Below are 17,707 nucleotides of genomic sequence, written 5' to 3' on the forward strand. Positions count from 1 at the left end.
GGCCACATCTGCACACACTGGGACATGGTCACAGCCACATCCCAGATCTCCAGGACAGCCCTGGCCACATCTGCACACACTGGGACATGGTCACAGCCACGTCCCAGATCTGCAGGACAGCCCTGGCCACACCTGCACACACAGGGACACGGTCACAGCCACATCCCAGATCTCCAGGACAGCCCTGGCCACATCTGCACACACTGGGACACGGTCACAGCCACATCCCAGATCTCCAGGACAGCCCTGGCCACATCTGCACACACTGGGACATGGTCACAGCCACATCCCAGATCTCCAGGACAGCCCTGGCCACATCTGCACACACTGGGACATGGTCACAGCCACGTCCCAGATCTGCAGGACAGCCCTGGCCACACCTGCACACACAGGGACACGGTCACAGCCACATCCCAGATCTCCAGGACAGCCCTGGCCACATCTGCACACACTGGGACACGGTCACAGCCACATCCCAGATCTCCAGGACAGCCCTGGCCACATCTGCACACACTGCGATCACGGTCATTCCAGGGACACCACCCCAGGGTGGGACACAGAGGAGTGATAATTACACCATCACATCCCACACTGAAAATTAAGTTCGACCCTATCAATTCCACAATAGCAGCTCATCTTTCTGCACTTGCAGCTTCGCTTGTTCTTAATTAAATGTGATCCAAGGTATTTAGTCAAGAGCAGCCAGAGCTGAAGAAAAATGAGGTATTGTAATCACATAATTAAAAAAAAAAAGGCATTTTGCGGTTCCAGCTGGAATGACTGACTGCTTGGAAAGCTGAGGGAAGTAAAACAGGAGAGACTGTGCCTTTACAACACCAGGACAGCAACGCACATTATACAGTGGAGAGGAATTGAATTTCTGTGAAAAGGTAAGCTACCCCTGAGAGATGAAATACTTCAGAATAAGATACAGCTTAAAAGAAACTCAAAATACAGATTCATCAGGTGGCAAAGGGTCTGTACAGAATCTTCCCCTCTAACCTGCAAAGGGCAGGGAAGGGTTTCTAACCCAGCCCTTACAATCTATCTGCTTTCGCTGCTAAATGGGGCAGACAAAGGCAGCACTTCATGCTCAGTGCAGCGCCCTCAGCCTCCGGCCCACTGCAGCCATCACTGCCCTTCACCTGATACAAATTTGTACACGACTTCTCCTAGTTCCCTCAACACTCCAAGCTTCCACATAAAATACCAAATAACGTTGCCAGTAAGATGCCAAGAACCTCAAGCCAGGGCAAGTTGTGCCTGGATGCTGCCCCAGAGGCATTCTTATTTGCAGCTGGAAAAGGAAGAGTCTGTGGGAAAGGGAAGGGAACCTGGTGGTTTCCTGCCTGGCACTCTCAAGCCACGGCTGGTGGGCAGGAAGGGGCTGAATTCTGTCAATAGATGAACATTACAACAATTGCATTGTTTGGTCTCTGTTTGGAATGGCCAATGGACAAAACTCCACCTCGGTGCTTTCTCCATTTGACATTTCCCTAGAATTACATCAGTAGGATCAATCCTGACCTGCTTGGACAGCTAAATTGTTGGGACACAGACTTTTGCCTCAACTCATTATTATTTATCAGATCACTATTGATTTATGATCCTACTGTGACTGCTGATCAAATTTCAGGTTAATACATCCAAAAGCAGAGCAAACTAAACCGTAAGTGGCATTAAGTGTTAAAAGAGATATCCCTACCCAGGTGTTCTGTAAGGAAAGCCATACTGCTCCCATGAGAAACATCAGGACTACAGAAAGGCTGCCTTGGAAGAAGCGCAGGGAATTTGAGTGAAGACACGAGTTTGAAAAATTGCATTAAGAGCTTCCCAAATGCTGGGAAAAACGTCCCAGGCTCTCGTGGGAATGGCACTTCAGACACGCTCTAAAACCAGGCCTAAAGAAAAAACACCAGAGTAAGACAAGCCCGGACCTTGACACATCCATCCCTGAAATTTCCTACCTTCTTTTATTATGTAAAAGAGCTGCTCTGACTTTCTGTTCCTGCAGCAGGGAATGCGCTGAGGGCTGGATCTGCCAGGGACAGCAGACACGGAGCAGGGAAGGAGCTGTGCCCCAAGAACCGCCTCTGTCACACCCTGAAGGGATGAGCAAAGGCCATGTTGGGGTTTAAGTCTCTGTGGATTTTTTTCCCCCCTCCCAAGTTGCTAGGAGACTAAGTGCTGAGTGCTTAACCTGGACAAAAGAACTGATAACTTAGTTTTGGGGGAGGGAAAAAAGCTCCCGGAGAGAGCGGAGGGTGGGGGGATCTCGCGGTTTTTTCTCTTCTTCTTCCGGGGGGGAGAACCGAGCGGGCCACGGTTGTTGGAATCCACAGTTAACGAAGGAGTCTGGTCCTGGGAATTCTATCATCTGTTGGAGTATCCAGGAATTCGGAGTTTCTTCGCTATCCTGCTGGATTTTGGGTGAGACCGGGTCCCGCCGCCGCGGCTTCTCCGGCACTGCCACCTCTGCCTGCCGAGGACACCCCCTGCCTGCGGAGGACAATCCACCGCGCCCGGCTTCCAGCCATCAGCGCCGGAGCTTCCACCGTGTGCCCTCGGGGTTTTTGGTTCTGTTCTACTATTGTTATAATTACTGTTGTTTTTTTGTCTGTCCTGTTATATTTACTAGTAAAGGACTGTTATTCCTTTTACCCATAGCTCTGACTGAAAAGTTTTATTTTTGATTTTCCAAATTATAATAACACGGAGGGAAGGATTCAAATTCCTCATTTCCTAGAGAGGCCTGCCTCTCCTTAGCAGACACCTGTCTTTTCAAAACCAAGACAGAATTTGGCGCCCAACGTGGGGCATTGAGAGAAAAAGGAATAACAGTTCTTAAGTGCCTACATTGCTGTGCACTAGATATCATGTGGTCTTGCTTAACCTGGTTTGGGTGGCATGTGGGTGTGGCCGTATTTCTCCCATTTGCAGGCCCTTTTCTAAACATGGGCCCTGTAACTAAGGTTACTGTGGCTGTCATCAATCTTGCTATATGGGTTAACGAAGTGAGGAAATCGTGGATTTTTAATTTCCTCTGGAAGGCAGGGACATGGATTCAGGGCTATCATACACTAACTGTGTGTTTCTGGAGTTACTTTAACAACGGTACCTACTGTGAAGAAATGACACCGGGGGAAATTTTTTCACAACCCTTCACCCAGCTCTTTGGGCCTACCCCACCAGTCTTTGAAGGGTTCAAATCTCTGAATGTTAATGACATCATACAGTGGCTGGTGTTGCTGGTATGCCTGTTCTGTTTAGCATTTAGAGATAAGGGGAGACTGACCTGGATAACCACCCTGATACCTACCCTAGAGAATAAGGATGCTGCCCCACAGCCTGAGCCCGTCCCACAGCCTGGCCCTGCCCCACAGCCTGAGCCCGTCCCACAGCCTGACCCTGCCCCACAGCCTGACCCTGCCCCACAGCCTGAGCCCGTCCCACAGCCTGAGCCCGTCCCACAGCCTGCCTCAGGAATAAACCACCCAGATTTGGTGAAGGAGATCCGTGAGATGGGTCAGATGCTGAGGGAGTACCTTTCCCCTGTAGTAGCCTCATTAGCCCCAGCTGCTGGGAAACCCTCCCCCTGCCCCGACAAAGGAGAGTCTGATGGTGCAGCAGCAAAACCCACTCACCCTTCAACAGCCCCATCTGGCCTGTGCGCAAGCCTGACGGAGAATGGAGATTGACTGTGGACTACCGTGCCTTGAACGAAGTGACTCCACCATTGAGCGCTGCTGTGCCGGACATGCTGGAACTCCAGTACGAGCTGGAGTCCAAGGCAGCAAAATGGTACGCCACAATTGACATCGCTAATGCCTTTTTCTCCATTCCTCTGGCTGCAAAATGCAGGCCTCAGTTTGCTTTCACCTGGAGGGGCGTGCAGTACACCTGGAACCGACTGCCCCAGGGGTGGAAACACAGCCCCACCATCTGCCATGGACTGATCCAGGCTGCACTGGAAAAGGGTGAGGCTCCGGAACATCTACAGTACATCGATGATATCATTGTGTGGGGAAACACAGCAATGGAAGTGTTTGAGAAAGGAGAGAAGATCATCCACATTCTCCTGAAAGCTGGTTTTGCCATCAAGCAGAGCAAGGTCAAAGGACCTGCCCGAGAGATCCAGTTCCTGGGAGTAAAGTGGCAAGATGGACGGCGGCAGATTCCCACTGAGGTCATCAATAAGATCACTGCAATGTCCCCACCAACCAGCAAAAAGGAGACACAAGCTTTCCTAGGCGCCATAGGTTTCTGGAGGATGCACATTCCTGAGTACAGCCAGATTGTGAGCCCTCTCTACCTGGTCACCCGCAAGAAGAACGATTTCCACTGGGGCCCTGAACAGCAACAAGCCTTTGCCCAGATCAAGCAGGAGATCGCTCATGCAGTAGCCCTTGGCCCAGTGAGGACGGGACCAGATGTGAAGAACGTGCTCTACTCAGCAGCCGGGAACAATGGCCTGTCCTGGAGCCTGTGGCAGAAGGTGCCTGGGGAGACTCGAGGCCGACCACTGGGATTCTGGAGCCGAAGCTACAGAGGGTCCGAAGCCAACTACACTCCCACAGAGAAGGAAATCTTGGCCGCCTATGAAAGAGTTCAAGCTGCCTCAGAGGTGATTGGCACAGAAGCACAACTCCTCCTGGCACCCCGACTACCGGTGCTGGGGTGGATGTTTAAAGGAAAGGTCCCCTCCACCCATCATGCCACCGATGCCACATGGAGCAAATGGATTGCCCTCATCACTCAGCGCGCCCGCATTGGAAACCCAAATCGCCCTGGGATTTTGGAGATAATTACAAACTGGCCGGAAGGTGAAAGCTTTGGTCTCATGGATGAAGAGGAGCAGGAACAAGTGACACGTGCTGAAGAAGCTCCACCATACAACCAACTGCCAGCAGAAGAAACACGCTATGCTCTTTTCACTGACGGTTCCTGCCGCGTCGTAGGGATGAACCGGAAGTGGAAAGCAGCTGTATGGAGCCCCACACGACAGGTTGCACAAGCCACTGAAGGAGAAGGTGGGTCAAGCCAACTTGCTGAACTCAAAGCTGTTCAACTGGCCCTGGACATTGCTGAAAGAGAGAAGTGGCCAAAGCTCTACCTCTACACTGATTCGTGGATGGTGGCCAATGCTCTGTGGGGTTGGCTGGACAGGTGGAAAAAGGCCAATTGGCAGCGTAGGGGAAAACCAATCTGGGCTGCAGATGAGTGGAAGGACATTGCCACTCGGGTAGAGAAGCTACCTGTCAAAGTCCGTCATGTAGATGCCCATGTCCCCAAGAGTCGGGCTAATGAGGAGCACCGAAACAACGAGCAGGTAGATCAAGCTGCCAAGATAGAGGTGTCAAAGATAGACTTAGACTGGCAACACAAGGGAGAGTTGTTCCTAGCTCGATAGGCCCATGATGCCTCAGGTCACCAGGGTAGAGATGCCACCTATAAGTAGGCACAAGACCGAGGGGTGGATCTAACCATGGACAGTATTTCTCAGGTTATCCATGACTGTGAGACGTGTGCTGCCATCAAGCAGGCCAAGCGGGTGAAGCCCCTGTGGTATGGCGGGCGATGGTCCAAGTATAAGTACGGGGAAGCCTGGCAGATTGACTACATCACCCTTCCCCAAACCCGCCAAGGCAAGCGCTATGTGCTGACCATGGTGGAAGCCACCACTGGATGGCTGGAGACCTACCCTGTGCCCCACGCTACTGCCCGGAACACCATCCTGGGCCTTGAAAAGCAAATCCTGTAGAGACATGGTACCCCTGAGAGGATTGAGTCTGACAACGGGACTCATTTCAAGAACAGCCTTATAAACACCTGGGCTGGAGAACATGGCATTGAGTGGGTGTACCATATCCCCTATCATGCGCCAGCAGCCGGGAAGGTTGAACGATGCAATGGCCTGCTTAAAACCACTTTGAAGGCACTGGGTGGGGGGACTTTTAAGAACTGGGAGAATAACTTAGCAAAGGCCACCTGGTTAGTGAACACTCGAGGTTCCACCAACCGAGCAGGCCCCGCCCAATCTGAGCCCCTGGGAACAAGAGATGGAGATAAAGTTCCTGTAGTACATATGAGAGGAATGCTGGGAAAAACTGTTTGGATTAATTCTGCCTCCACCAAAGACAATCCCGCTCCTGGGGTTGTTTTTGCTCAGGGACCTGGCTGCACATGGTGGGTGATGCAAAGGGATGGAGAGACCCGCTGCATACCTCAAGGGGACCTTGTTTTTCGGTGAACACTGTGACTGTGTCTGTATTTATATTCACATGTATATATATGTATATTATTTAAAGATTTAAATTCAATATAATATGTTGGTGTGGAAAAAAAATTCGGGGTGGATAATGTTGGGGTTTAAGTCTCTGTGGAATTTTTTCCCCCCTCCCAAGTTGCTAGGAGACTAAGTGCTGAGTGCTTAACCTGGACAAAAGAACTGATAACTTAGTTTTGGGGGAGGGAAAAAAGCTCCCGGAGAGAGCGGAGGGTGGGGGGATCTCGCGGTTTTTTCTCTTCTTCTTCCGGGGGGGAGAACCGAGCGGGCCACGGTTGTTGGAATCCACAGTTAACGAAGGAGTCTGGTCCTGGGAATTCTATCATCTGTTGGAGTATCCAGGAATTCGGAGTTTCTTCGCTATCCTGCTGGATTTTGGGTGAGACCGGGTCCCGCCGCCGCGGCTTCTCCGGCACTGCCACCTCTGCCTGCCGAGGACACCCCCTGCCTGCGGAGGACAGTCCACCGCGCCCGGCTTCCAGCCATCAGCGCCGGAGCTTCCACCGTGTGCCCTCGGGGTTTTTGGTTCTGTTCTACTATTGTTATAATTACTGTTGTTTTTTTGTCTGTCCTGTTATATTTACTAGTAAAGGACTGTTATTCCTTTTACCCATAGCTCTGACTGAAAAGTTTTATTTTTGATTTTCCAAATTATAATAACACGGAGGGAAGGATTCAAATTCCTCATTTCCTAGAGAGGCCTGCCTCTCCTTAGCAGACACCTGTCTTTTCAAAACCAAGACAGGCCATCAGCGTGTGGGGACACTGTGAGGACATTAATGCCTTTTCCAGGATACCCATTGTTACCCCCTAAATGCAACACGTGCCTTAGGATGCTCCTTTCGCACCGCCAGCCTCTGCAAAAGTTACTGACAGCAGTTAAGATGTTACTAAAACTATTAAAAACTATCCCTCCTCGTCACTTTAGTTTGTCCTAGGGGATCTCACAAACTACTTGTAGTGTTGGAATATTTATGGGAATTCTCCTGTTCAGCCATCTCAATCTGTGCCATGTTTATATTCCCTTTGATTATTTTCCACCAGAAAACCCAGAGTTGAGTTCAATTTCCCAATAGGTGATTCGGTGGAAGTTTAATGGAAGAAAACAATTAATCTGCCAGACTCCTGGGTGATTCCCTCTGTATGAATCAGCTGTGGAAAAATCCTGGCCTTAAAGGAAAGCTGCTTCTGTAATAAAGCAAAACATCTTAATTTTATAAGGACAATGAAGCATTTTCACAAAAGAGTGAAGCAATCGCATTTCAGACACCGGAGACAAAGAATCAGCTTAATATAAAAGCTATAACATAATTTGAAGTGTCATTAAAAACAACAAAGATTGATCACTCAGATGTCAGGGAAGAGGAAAATCAAATTCCAGCCTTTTATATGCATTCCATGCAGCCCTCACTTGCACCCCATAACATACAATTACTGAGCTGCTCCGGAGGACTCACTCACAGCCTCTTTGTGTTTCATTATCACAAAATATAGTGAGCCTTTATTAATTTACTGTAGTCAAACTGTCACTTATACCCGGAGGTTTGGGCTTTTCTTCCCTCTTTTAAATTACTATTCCCCAAACATCTTATAATCTATTTGCTGTCTCAGTAAGTACAGCAGATAAAATTAGACAGTAAATTCGATTATTTTGTGGGATCTACTACCAGAAAAATCTCCATAATTACTCTGCTATGCTTAACCTTTCCTGAGCTGGGCAAGTGTAATTCGCTTGGTACCAATCACTCAGAACCCTGCAAACAGCAATGTGCAATAATGGGAATATCAGACATTTGTGGGGAAACCCCTCATTAGGGATATGTGATCACACAATCCCCGACTTCCCGTGAGCACAGGCAGCAGAGCAGAAATGAACATGGCCCAAGTGCCCTCAGGTGTCACCCCCTCGCTGTAGGGAAGTATTTAATACCTGTACATCCATCTTGCTGCAGGAGTTCTTCGATTACGTGAAATTTTGCTGAACGGAACGCAGCAAACGTGCTGCAGGGCTTGCTGGACTTTACAGACATTCAAATGTTATTGCTCAGGTCCTTTCAGTGGTTTCGTTTCAGATGAACATTTCAGATGTGGTATCTCGCCTACCGCAGTTTTATCAGAGCCTGTGGCACCTGCATCTGCTCTTTCTCCCACAGACATGTCCCAATTTAAATGAAGATCCACAATAGATGCTGTTGGAGCACATATTGACCCACACAGCACAGAGTTTTCAGAGCAGATCATCTTCCAGACATTTCTCCGTGCCTGTGTCCCAAGCTCTGGGGACAAATCTACCTGGGCAGCCACCTGGAACTTCCCTTTCCAAGTTAGGAACTGTCAAAGGCACGAAGTGTCTCCTGCACCTGCTGAAGAACAGACCCTTCACACACACAGCAGGCTCCTCAGCCAGACTAGAGACTGAAATAATATTCACTAGGTAAGGAAGGCTCCAAACCTGAAGAGCTACTCAGCCTGAATGTAACACCTCCATTCTAACTTTTCGTACCAAGCAATGCTGACACCACAGGACATTTTACTGCAGGAAGTTTTCCATAAAGGGCCTAAGATTTATTCCAATCACTTCATACTTCAGTGCCTTCCCTGCTTCCTTGCATTTCCCTCAGCATTCCCCACATTCCTGGCAGAGATGTTGCTGACTGGGAGCGCGTGGAGCCGATCCAGCAGGAAAAGCAGGGGGATGTTCCCAGTGCCGAGCCCAGGGATGGCATCTGTGCCAAGGGTAAAGACCAACCACGTGCCCACCTCCCAGCACGGATCACACACGAGGCTGGAGCCTTCCTTTGGATTTTGGAGCTACAGCTCAACCTACAGGTTTCTTTCCTTTCTTTACAGACAGTGGAGGTTGGGAAAGCTATAAAATACGAAGATTACAAGCTGGAGCAGAGAACCAATTCAAGGGAAAGCTTCTTAGTCTTTAGCGGCATTCTTTCTGGAGAACCAAGGAGTCAGCAATCTCTCCATCGGAGTTCTTTAAAAATCTGCAAGTTAGCGACTTCAGAAGGATTCCCTGGAGTTCTAAGAACCTTGTGCCAGTGAAAACTCGGAGCACTGAATTAACTTCCATTTCTCACCCAACACCCAAAGCTTCCTTCTCTCTCACGTTAATTTGGAAAATATTTTATCACAGCAACTAATTTCACAATATATTGCATTACAGGCTGTCTGAACAACTGCCAAGGCTGCCATCACTCAAGTTTACTCATATTTATCCATTAACATAAATCTTATTGCAGTCTTCAACAAATAATCCATCAAATTTAATTGCCTTCCCTTTTCTCCAGATCTTATAACAAATATTTAATACCAAAACCCCACCACTCCCTATCCTTAAAATTCATCTATTTTCCTACAAATGCAGGCTCCTATCCATATTCTCCGTAGGAATACAACTTGAAAGGCAAACATTCTATTTTGTATTAATTACCACAGTTATGACAGAAGTAAAAATAAGGGGGGTTGTGTGTAAAACCCTTTAACAAGGGGTCAGAATTAGGGATAACCTGCCCATGCTGTCTGAGTTTCGTTTCCTAAGCCCAGACACACAGAGAAATGTCCCAATACAAACATATATGTATGTTAATGTTTGGGGTGGGGGTGTGCATAAACAAACCTGGGATTTCACAGCTTTTCCCAGGCAAGAAGGGACATTAAAACCTGCCCAGATGAAAAGAATCGGGTTTTTTCTCGGGATAAAGAAAAGCCACGCTAAGAAAGTCGTACTTTTATATCAAAAGGGGATTTTAATACAAATTAAATGTGATTTAATTTGTAATTACATTAACAGACCATGCATAACAAGCTAAGGTAGCTATTTAGCAACAGTAACTGCAGGCTTTTCTCCAACAAAGAATCTTAATTTCTGGAGATTTTCCAGTTATTCTATTCACACCAATAACACAATAGCTGGAGGGTAAATGGAGTTTAAGAGGCTTGTGTTCTCAGCTCTTTGAATCTCTGCCCTGCTCAGCCACAGTCACAAGCAGCAGACTTGGGAGCTTTGGCTCAGTTCGATCACTTGAAGGAACAATAAAAAAAGTTTACCCCACAGAGAAGAAAAAGATCAAATTTTTTACCCTCACCCACCTTAAAACTCAAGCCCACAATGAGCACACATTTCACTTTAAGAAAAGAAGAGCTAAGTGTTGCAAGAAGGAAAAAGTTAGCTGGAACCTGTTCTTGTAACAAAGGGCCAAAACACTAAAAACTAATGCTAAATATCCTGAAAAGTCAGGTTAGACTTGGTTCAGATTGTGTACATTTGAAGATCAAGAATATTTACTAATGCTATGCTCCAGCCCTCCAGAACATTTTCTTACTCTGAATTAAGAGAAAAAGAAAATACCTGTGAAGCCCTAAGGAGCTATCATGGTAACCTCATGGAACGAGGGAGTGAATTCCAGAGGGATTCAACAGCACTGGGGGAAAATCTGGGCTTTATGTCTCAAAAATCAAGAAAATAAAAGGAGAGCTTTAACCTCCCTGTGCCCTGAATGTGCCACAACCTAGAGAAGGATGGGGCAGCAGAACTTGCTGGAGACGTGACGTGACATCACTTACACGCAAGAAAAACAAATGCAGATCTCACCAGGCACGTTCATTCTGCCATTTCATCCCATTCGACTGTGCTGCTCTAATGGGTCTGCACCAGCCCTCGTAGGGGAGCGAGTTCTTACATTTATAAAAACTCCTGGATTTAAATCATGTGCCTTCACACTGACACAGCACCATCTCTCAGGGGCTGTTTGTCATTTCCCACAGCAGCCTCCCATCAAAGGCAGTTCAAATTATCAGCCCCTGGATTCTTTTAATTTAAGAGTTGCCAAAAAAGAGATATATTATATCCCTGGTGCTGCAGAGACTTGAGCATTGTTCTGGCTGCTTTCTCTGTCAGCCACACCACAATTTACCTCTCCTTTTTCCATGATTAACTTGGCTCCCCATTAATCTCACTGCTGACTTTGAGGGACATGGAAAACATTCAAATATCTGTTTGCAATCCTGGTTCTAGGAAGTACATTCATTACATCCACAAAAATAGGCTGGATAAGATTTGTTCTGCTTTCTTTATAAAGATTTTCTACCACATTATTCTAACTGACTACACCAGCAATGACAACGTATAAGTTTTCACTCCATACATCTCTGAAAGCTCACTGATTTTTTGCCATCATGCCTACTGCTTTAATATTCTATTTTAATGAGAAAACTTGGCTTTAAGCACTTATTCTTCAAATCCTGTGGGACATTCTGACACAGAGTGGACATTTCTACTGCAGAAAGGATGAGTGCAGGGCTTCACACCCAGAATACCCCAAGTCATCTTTTCCTGCAGCATCCTTATTCCCTAAATTGCTGCTTCTACTCCAGTGCCAGTCTAAAAGTAATCTATTCTTAATAACCTCCCTTCAGACAAGATTTCTTGGCTTCAAATGGCTGCAAAAACCTACCCTGAGACTGTTCCCAAGCCTCCTGAACTACCTCTCTTATCCCAACCCTGCACCTTGAAGCCCTTCAGCATTTGGGATCAGCTTCCGCTCCCCAGCTTTGAAGCCCAAAGGAAGGGGGGGCACATATCCCAAATCCTGACTCCAGCTGGGTTCCTGCCATCAAAGACAGGGCTGTCAGCCATTACTCACCCATCTGTGGGAAGCTCTTCCTCATTCCTTGTCCACCTGACGAGGGGAGGTGGGAATCCCTCAGCCACGCAGGGGAACAGGGCGCTCTGCCCCGGCAGCCGCGTCAGGGACGAGGGCGGCTTCAGCAGCGCCAGGCTCTGCGGCTCCTCTGCATCTGCAAACAGCACAGGGCACAGCTGGCACCACATGCAAAATCATGTTAAAAACCACCAAAAAAATCCCCCCTGAACCAAAACCCAACCAGCCAAAGAAAGTCACAAATGAAACCTCTAATTCCTTTCCTCCGGAGGATTCCATGCCCGCCTCACCCACAGCCTCTGTCAGAGCCTCTCCCAGCCTTGTAACCACTTCCTCCAGGCATGCAAAGTGATTCCTCACTTCTGGGATTCTCACTCTTCCAACTCCCTGGGAAACGATTCCAGCTCGAAATTACACCTCTGAAACTGGAACTTCCACCAGGTAGCAGAGATTTAGGAAAGAAAGGAACAGGTTTGAGTTTGTCCAGCAAGCCTTGGGTTTTATCAGGGAGCTGCCTGAGGAAGAGTTTTTACATGCTGGAAAATTAAATTATTGCAGCAGTGACTGACCCCAAGTAAAATACAACCACCAAGGAGCGTGCATGCTGACACTAAACAAAACAAAAATGCCCCACCACAGCTTTCCATCCTTATGAAAACGGGGAATCCTCTGAAGTAGTTTTGCACTGGATAAAGCTGGAGAGGGGTTTGTTCCTTTCTCTTCCCACCCTTCAGAAGAAGCACAAGCCAAGTGTTTATTCAGTCCCTACTATAGTGTGTGCCCTGCACTGTGCTCAGAGGAAGTGAGCCCTACAGAGCAGCTGCAGGCTGGGCTGAGCGACCCTGCTCACCCTGCACTAACTCGTGCATTGCCAGCACTCAGAGCTGTTTGGAGGGGGTTTGGCAGCAAAGCTCCACAACTGGACAAGGCCTCAGACTGTTTCTGGCCACCTAAAATGGGGACAGAGTATTGTGTACCTATTTTGCTCCTGCTCCCTGAATGAAACACATTCTGGGTCTCATCACACACATATTTGGCTTCTCTCCCACTTGGGCCCGAGGTGACACTCCCAGGGATTTCAGGAAGTTGTTGTTTTGGTGTTCTTCAGCTCAAAACACTAAAAATCATACCGAGCGTTCACAGCACCGAGCTCCAAGGCACAACACGAGGAGGTGCCGGGACGCTTGGGGGAAGCAGAACAGGTGGAAGTCCCGTGTGGGAGTTGGCACAGGCAGAGACACCAAGCTCTGAGCAGCCCTGGATCAGCCTGCCCTGCTGTGCACAGGCAATAACCAAGTGCCAGCACCTGGAGCAGCACGTGGAGCCAGCCAGGCTGCAAAGCAGGGATGCAACATCTCCAGGCAGCCATCCTTCCACCGGGATGATTCCCTGGAGACACGACTCTGACTGCTCCAAGCTCCCAGAAGGGAGCTGAGCTCACAGGTAAATTCCCAAAATGAAGTGACATTTTTCCCCTGCAGTCAGTCCTACATTTGAAAGCACGCCCTGTGAAGTGGCAGAGCTCAGAAGTGCATCTTCCTGCTCAGTGGCAGCCTGGTATCAGACAAAGCAGAACATTGTCTGGGGATGCAAATCCCTGGGATGCAGGAGTGTGCTGGGTGTGTTTCAAAGCCTGGGAAGCAGTGGTGGGTTCACTGTCAGCCACACATCACAGAACCATTTAAACGGGGAATAAACTGAATAAAGAACAGATTAATTCAAATCCTTCTTTCAAATACTTCTCAGGCCAAACAATCAATTACGGGGCCGCTCAAGACTAAGGGAGCTTTCCCTTCAACAGCTTAATCCCACTTTCTAAAAAAAGCCAGCTGGGAGGGATTTTACCAAACTTCACCATCGATACTTTTGGATTCATGATGGAGCAAAGAAACAACATCATTTGAATTCCCTATGAATTCCCTATTCCCACAGCTGTATTTCCTCGCTTTCAGCAAAGCATTACAAAAGCAAGGAAACTACACCAGGAGCCAAAAGAATTCAAAAGATCAGTGTAATATGGAAGTTTTCAAAAAATCTCCAGTTTCCAAAAAAATCAGCAAAATCCTCAGCATCTGAAGGGCTGCAGGAACATGAAGGCAATCCAAACTACAGGAATTCAATCAAGCATCTTTTCCAAAAGTGCTTCTCTTCAAACCCTGTATCCTTAGTTGGAGAAGAGACAAGTTTTGGAAAGGCTAAAGAACTTTAAATCTCACTTTGGCATGAGTCATTTCCAACACCCCAATCTCAAAAGAGAGCTGTAGCTATAAAAAAAGGGGTATTTTACAGAATAATTTAGTATTTTAAGTAGGGAAGGGCCATAGTCACAAGAAGCAGAACTATTCCTTGAAAGGGACCCCTGCAGGTGCCCACACCAGGTCAGGCCAACAAAGATTCTGTGCAGCCTAACCCTGAGAGCTGCCCGAGATGGAAACACAGCAGCTCCTCAAGAGTAACAACTGAATGAAATTTCCAACATGGAGACTAATCCAGAAGAGACAGCTCTGGGAACAATTAAGGAACCTCATACAAAACACAGCCTGTGCTCCCCTAGTTTGGGAAAGCACGACCCACATTCCTGTCCTATTTTTGCTTACTTTTCAAACCTTTTATTAGAACAGCTGCCGGTGTCACTGGGAACAGAACACACTGAATGTGCCAACAGCTTACATCAGCCCTGGACTTCTGCTCTAACAAAAAAATCTCAACATTTCAGCACAACAGGCAAAGCTGAGCCTTCCAAAATAAAATGTCACCCCCTCTAGGTTTGGAGACTTCCCAAAAGGTCCCATTGCTTAGACAATCAGAACTTCCAGAATACTGGGACAATTAAAAGCACCTCAGCTTAAGCATCTCAAAAGCAACGGACTAAGCACCAATTTCTTTGTGAAGCTTTGAAATACAGGATTCAACCTGAGAAGCTTAGAAATCCCCAAACTTCTGTACTCACAGAAACAGACAACTCCCTCTTTGTATCATGTCACAATGGAAGCATATTACTGGAGTATTTTTTAAACAAGTCCTTCCCCAAAGCCTTAAAAGCTGAACCATTAAATATGGGAAAGCAGCCTGTGAGTGTCTCCGGCCTGTTTCCAACTACTGTGAAGAGCTCAGGGCCCTAAGTTGGAGACTTCCCCAAAGGTCCCAAAGACTAGATGGTCAGAACTTCCTGAATACGGGAAGAATTAAAAACACCTCCGTTTAAGCATGCCAAGAGTGACACACTAAGCACCAATCTCTTCGGGAAGCTTCCACAGGCATCCAACCTGAAAAAACGTAGAAAACCCCAAACGTTTGTATCACATCCCAACGGAAGCGTATGACCGGTGCCTTTTCAAACCCTTTTCCCCAGAACGCCTCAAAAGCTGAACCGTTAAACACGCAAAGGCAGCCCGTGATCGCCTGCGGCTCCAGCCCCGCAGCGCTGAGCCCCGGAGGCGCAGCGAGCTCGGCAGGGAGCGGCAGCGGGTACCTGGCAGGACTTTGAGCTCGGCCTCGTCGCTGTACTTGGGGGCGCCAGCGGTGTCGAGGGCGCAGCGGTAGAGCCCCGCGTCACCCTCCGAGGCGTTGGTGAGCAGCAGGGCCCCGGCGGGCAGCTGCAGCAGCCGCGGCTCCGGGGGCAGCGCCCGGCGGTCGCGCTCCCAGCGCAGCAGCGGCGCCAGCTCCGCCGACGTCTCGCAGCCCAGCACGGCGCTGCCGCCGCGGTGCACCGACGTGGGCTCCGGCTGGCTCGTGAACCTGGGCAGACCTGCGAGAAAAGAACAGCGGGTTTGAGGGCTTCTGATCGCGACGGCAAAGCTCCGAAGTCCGAGATTCGACAATGTCGTTTTTGAGAAGTTAAGCTGCTCTCCAAATCTTTAGAAAACTTAACGGCTGACAGGACTGTGGTAAACGTGGAGGGTGTAAAGGCAAACAAACCCAAATAATCACAGAATCCTGGAATGGTTTGGTTGGAAGGGACCTTAAAGCTCCTCCAGTGCCACCCCTGCCATGGACAGGGACACCTTCCATCACCCCAGGGTGCTCCAAGCCCTGTCCAGCCTGGGACACTTCCAGGGATGGGGCAGCCACAGCTACAACGCAGCCTACGCAACACCTTCACTTACCACCTCCAGCTACAAAAGCCTCTGTGCGCCACCACAAGGGAAATATCGACGTAAGTATTTGCCTGCGAACATTCTCAGTGCTGCCAAGACCAGATTCTCTCCAGGGCACACTGCAGAGCTGACTCAGCAGCGTGGCACAACCCGTGTCACCTTTTCCATAAAAACGTTCTCCAGAAACACCCAGAGCCCACTTAAAGCTTCACAGTTGGGCTGGCGAGGCCAAACCCCTGGGAGAGCTGTGGGAAGAGGCTGGGGACATGGAACCACAGCTGAGGCAGCCAATGAAGCTGGGGCACATCCATGAAGCACATCCAAGGCACGGGGAAAACCACGGGACAGCAGTGGTGGAAGTGCGAGGCACAGTCCTGGAGCAGGCAGGTCAGAGGAGGAGGAGGGAGAGGAGGAAGGGCAGCTTTGGGTGTCACCCTGGAGGCTGAAGAATTGGGAATGAAGGCAGGGATTTGAACCTGGAAAATGGGGAGCAAGCAGGGAGAGGTGCTTTAGTTTGGTTTTGTCTTCTTACCACTCAAATTACTTTAGCTGTCAGGAAATTAAATTAATTTTCCACAAGTCAAGGTTGTTCTGCCATTACAGTAACTGGGAGTGATCCCATCTTGACTCGGTAACTTTAATCTTATTTCCTCTCCAGCCTGCTGAGGAGCAGAGCGAGGGCACAGCTGGATGGGCAGCCAGCCACAGTCACCCCATCTCAAGTATTCTGCAGAAGAAAATGATCCAATCTGCCACAGTTCAATCCCATTTCTGTAAGTCTCACTCAATACCTGTCATGAACACACTGTAGAAGGACCAGTCCTGCAGGACAGCCAGACTGGATCCCAACAGAGGAGATTCCTAACACATAAATCACTTCTGTCCTCTCAAGTTCCTTCCATAACCCTGTACTATTCATCTCCAATTGTTAGAGATTTTCCTCCCTCTCAGAGTCCCACCTGGGGACTCCTTCCATTACTTCATTCCTCTGAGAAACTTTCTGTTTCTAGTTTTCCCTCCCAGTGTACTTCCAACCAACTTGTGGTCCTTTGATCTTGACCTTGTTTTGGTATCATTTTGCATCTTTGATATTTATCCACCAGTCCCTCCAAGGTATTCACAGGAACAAAAAATCCAACTCCTTTCTTTCAACTCTCCTGCTTAATGAAGCTACAAAATCCTTAGTTTCTCTCCCTCATTCCCCTAACACCCTATCCACCTTTAAAGATGCAGAATGGCAGGATAATTTTGGAAGGAAGGGACCCAGTCAGAGCTGGTTAATTAGGGATTTTTCCTGTCAGACCTCAAAAACCCTCAAGGGTGGAGACTGCACAACTCCTAGCAAGCTGTTCTACCTCACGGAGCAGAACTCCCTCTAAACCCAGCCAGAACCTCCCTTGCTCCAGCTGCCCCCAATGCCTCCTGCCCTCCCACCAAGCATTCCTGGCAGAAAGACAAACCCCAGTGCCTAGAGTAACCTAACATCACAAACACCCACAGAAATACAACAAAACTGCTTCTCTCTGCCTATTGAAAAGCTCCTCCCAAAAGATGGAACCATCTCAGTGGCTCTGCACAATCCATATCAGAACTCAAGCAAACTTCTCCTCTCCTGAATCACCCGTCCCTCTGTCCCAGCACAACCCCAAGGT

General features: G+C 48.4%; 1 protein-coding gene across 7 annotated transcripts in view; it reads right to left on the reverse strand.

Moving 5' to 3' along the window:
• The window catches only part of NEO1 (neogenin 1), a 171,170-nt gene that overhangs the window by 85,956 nt on the left and 67,507 nt on the right, over positions 1-17,707 (reverse strand). For all 7 annotated transcript variants that reach the window (XM_040077832.2, XM_040077831.2, XM_040077827.2 and 4 more), the window contains exons 3-4: positions 15,431-15,706; positions 11,941-12,094 (exon numbers count right to left, since the gene is read on the reverse strand). In XM_040077832.2, the coding sequence (XP_039933766.1) occupies positions 11,941-12,094; positions 15,431-15,706 (430 nt within the window). The remainder of the gene's footprint in view (positions 1-11,940; positions 12,095-15,430; positions 15,707-17,707) is intronic.

The sequence above is a fragment of the Hirundo rustica genome, chromosome 13 (assembly GCF_015227805.2).
Source record: "Hirundo rustica isolate bHirRus1 chromosome 13, bHirRus1.pri.v3, whole genome shotgun sequence".
NCBI classification, from domain to species: Eukaryota; Metazoa; Chordata; class Aves; order Passeriformes; family Hirundinidae; genus Hirundo; species Hirundo rustica.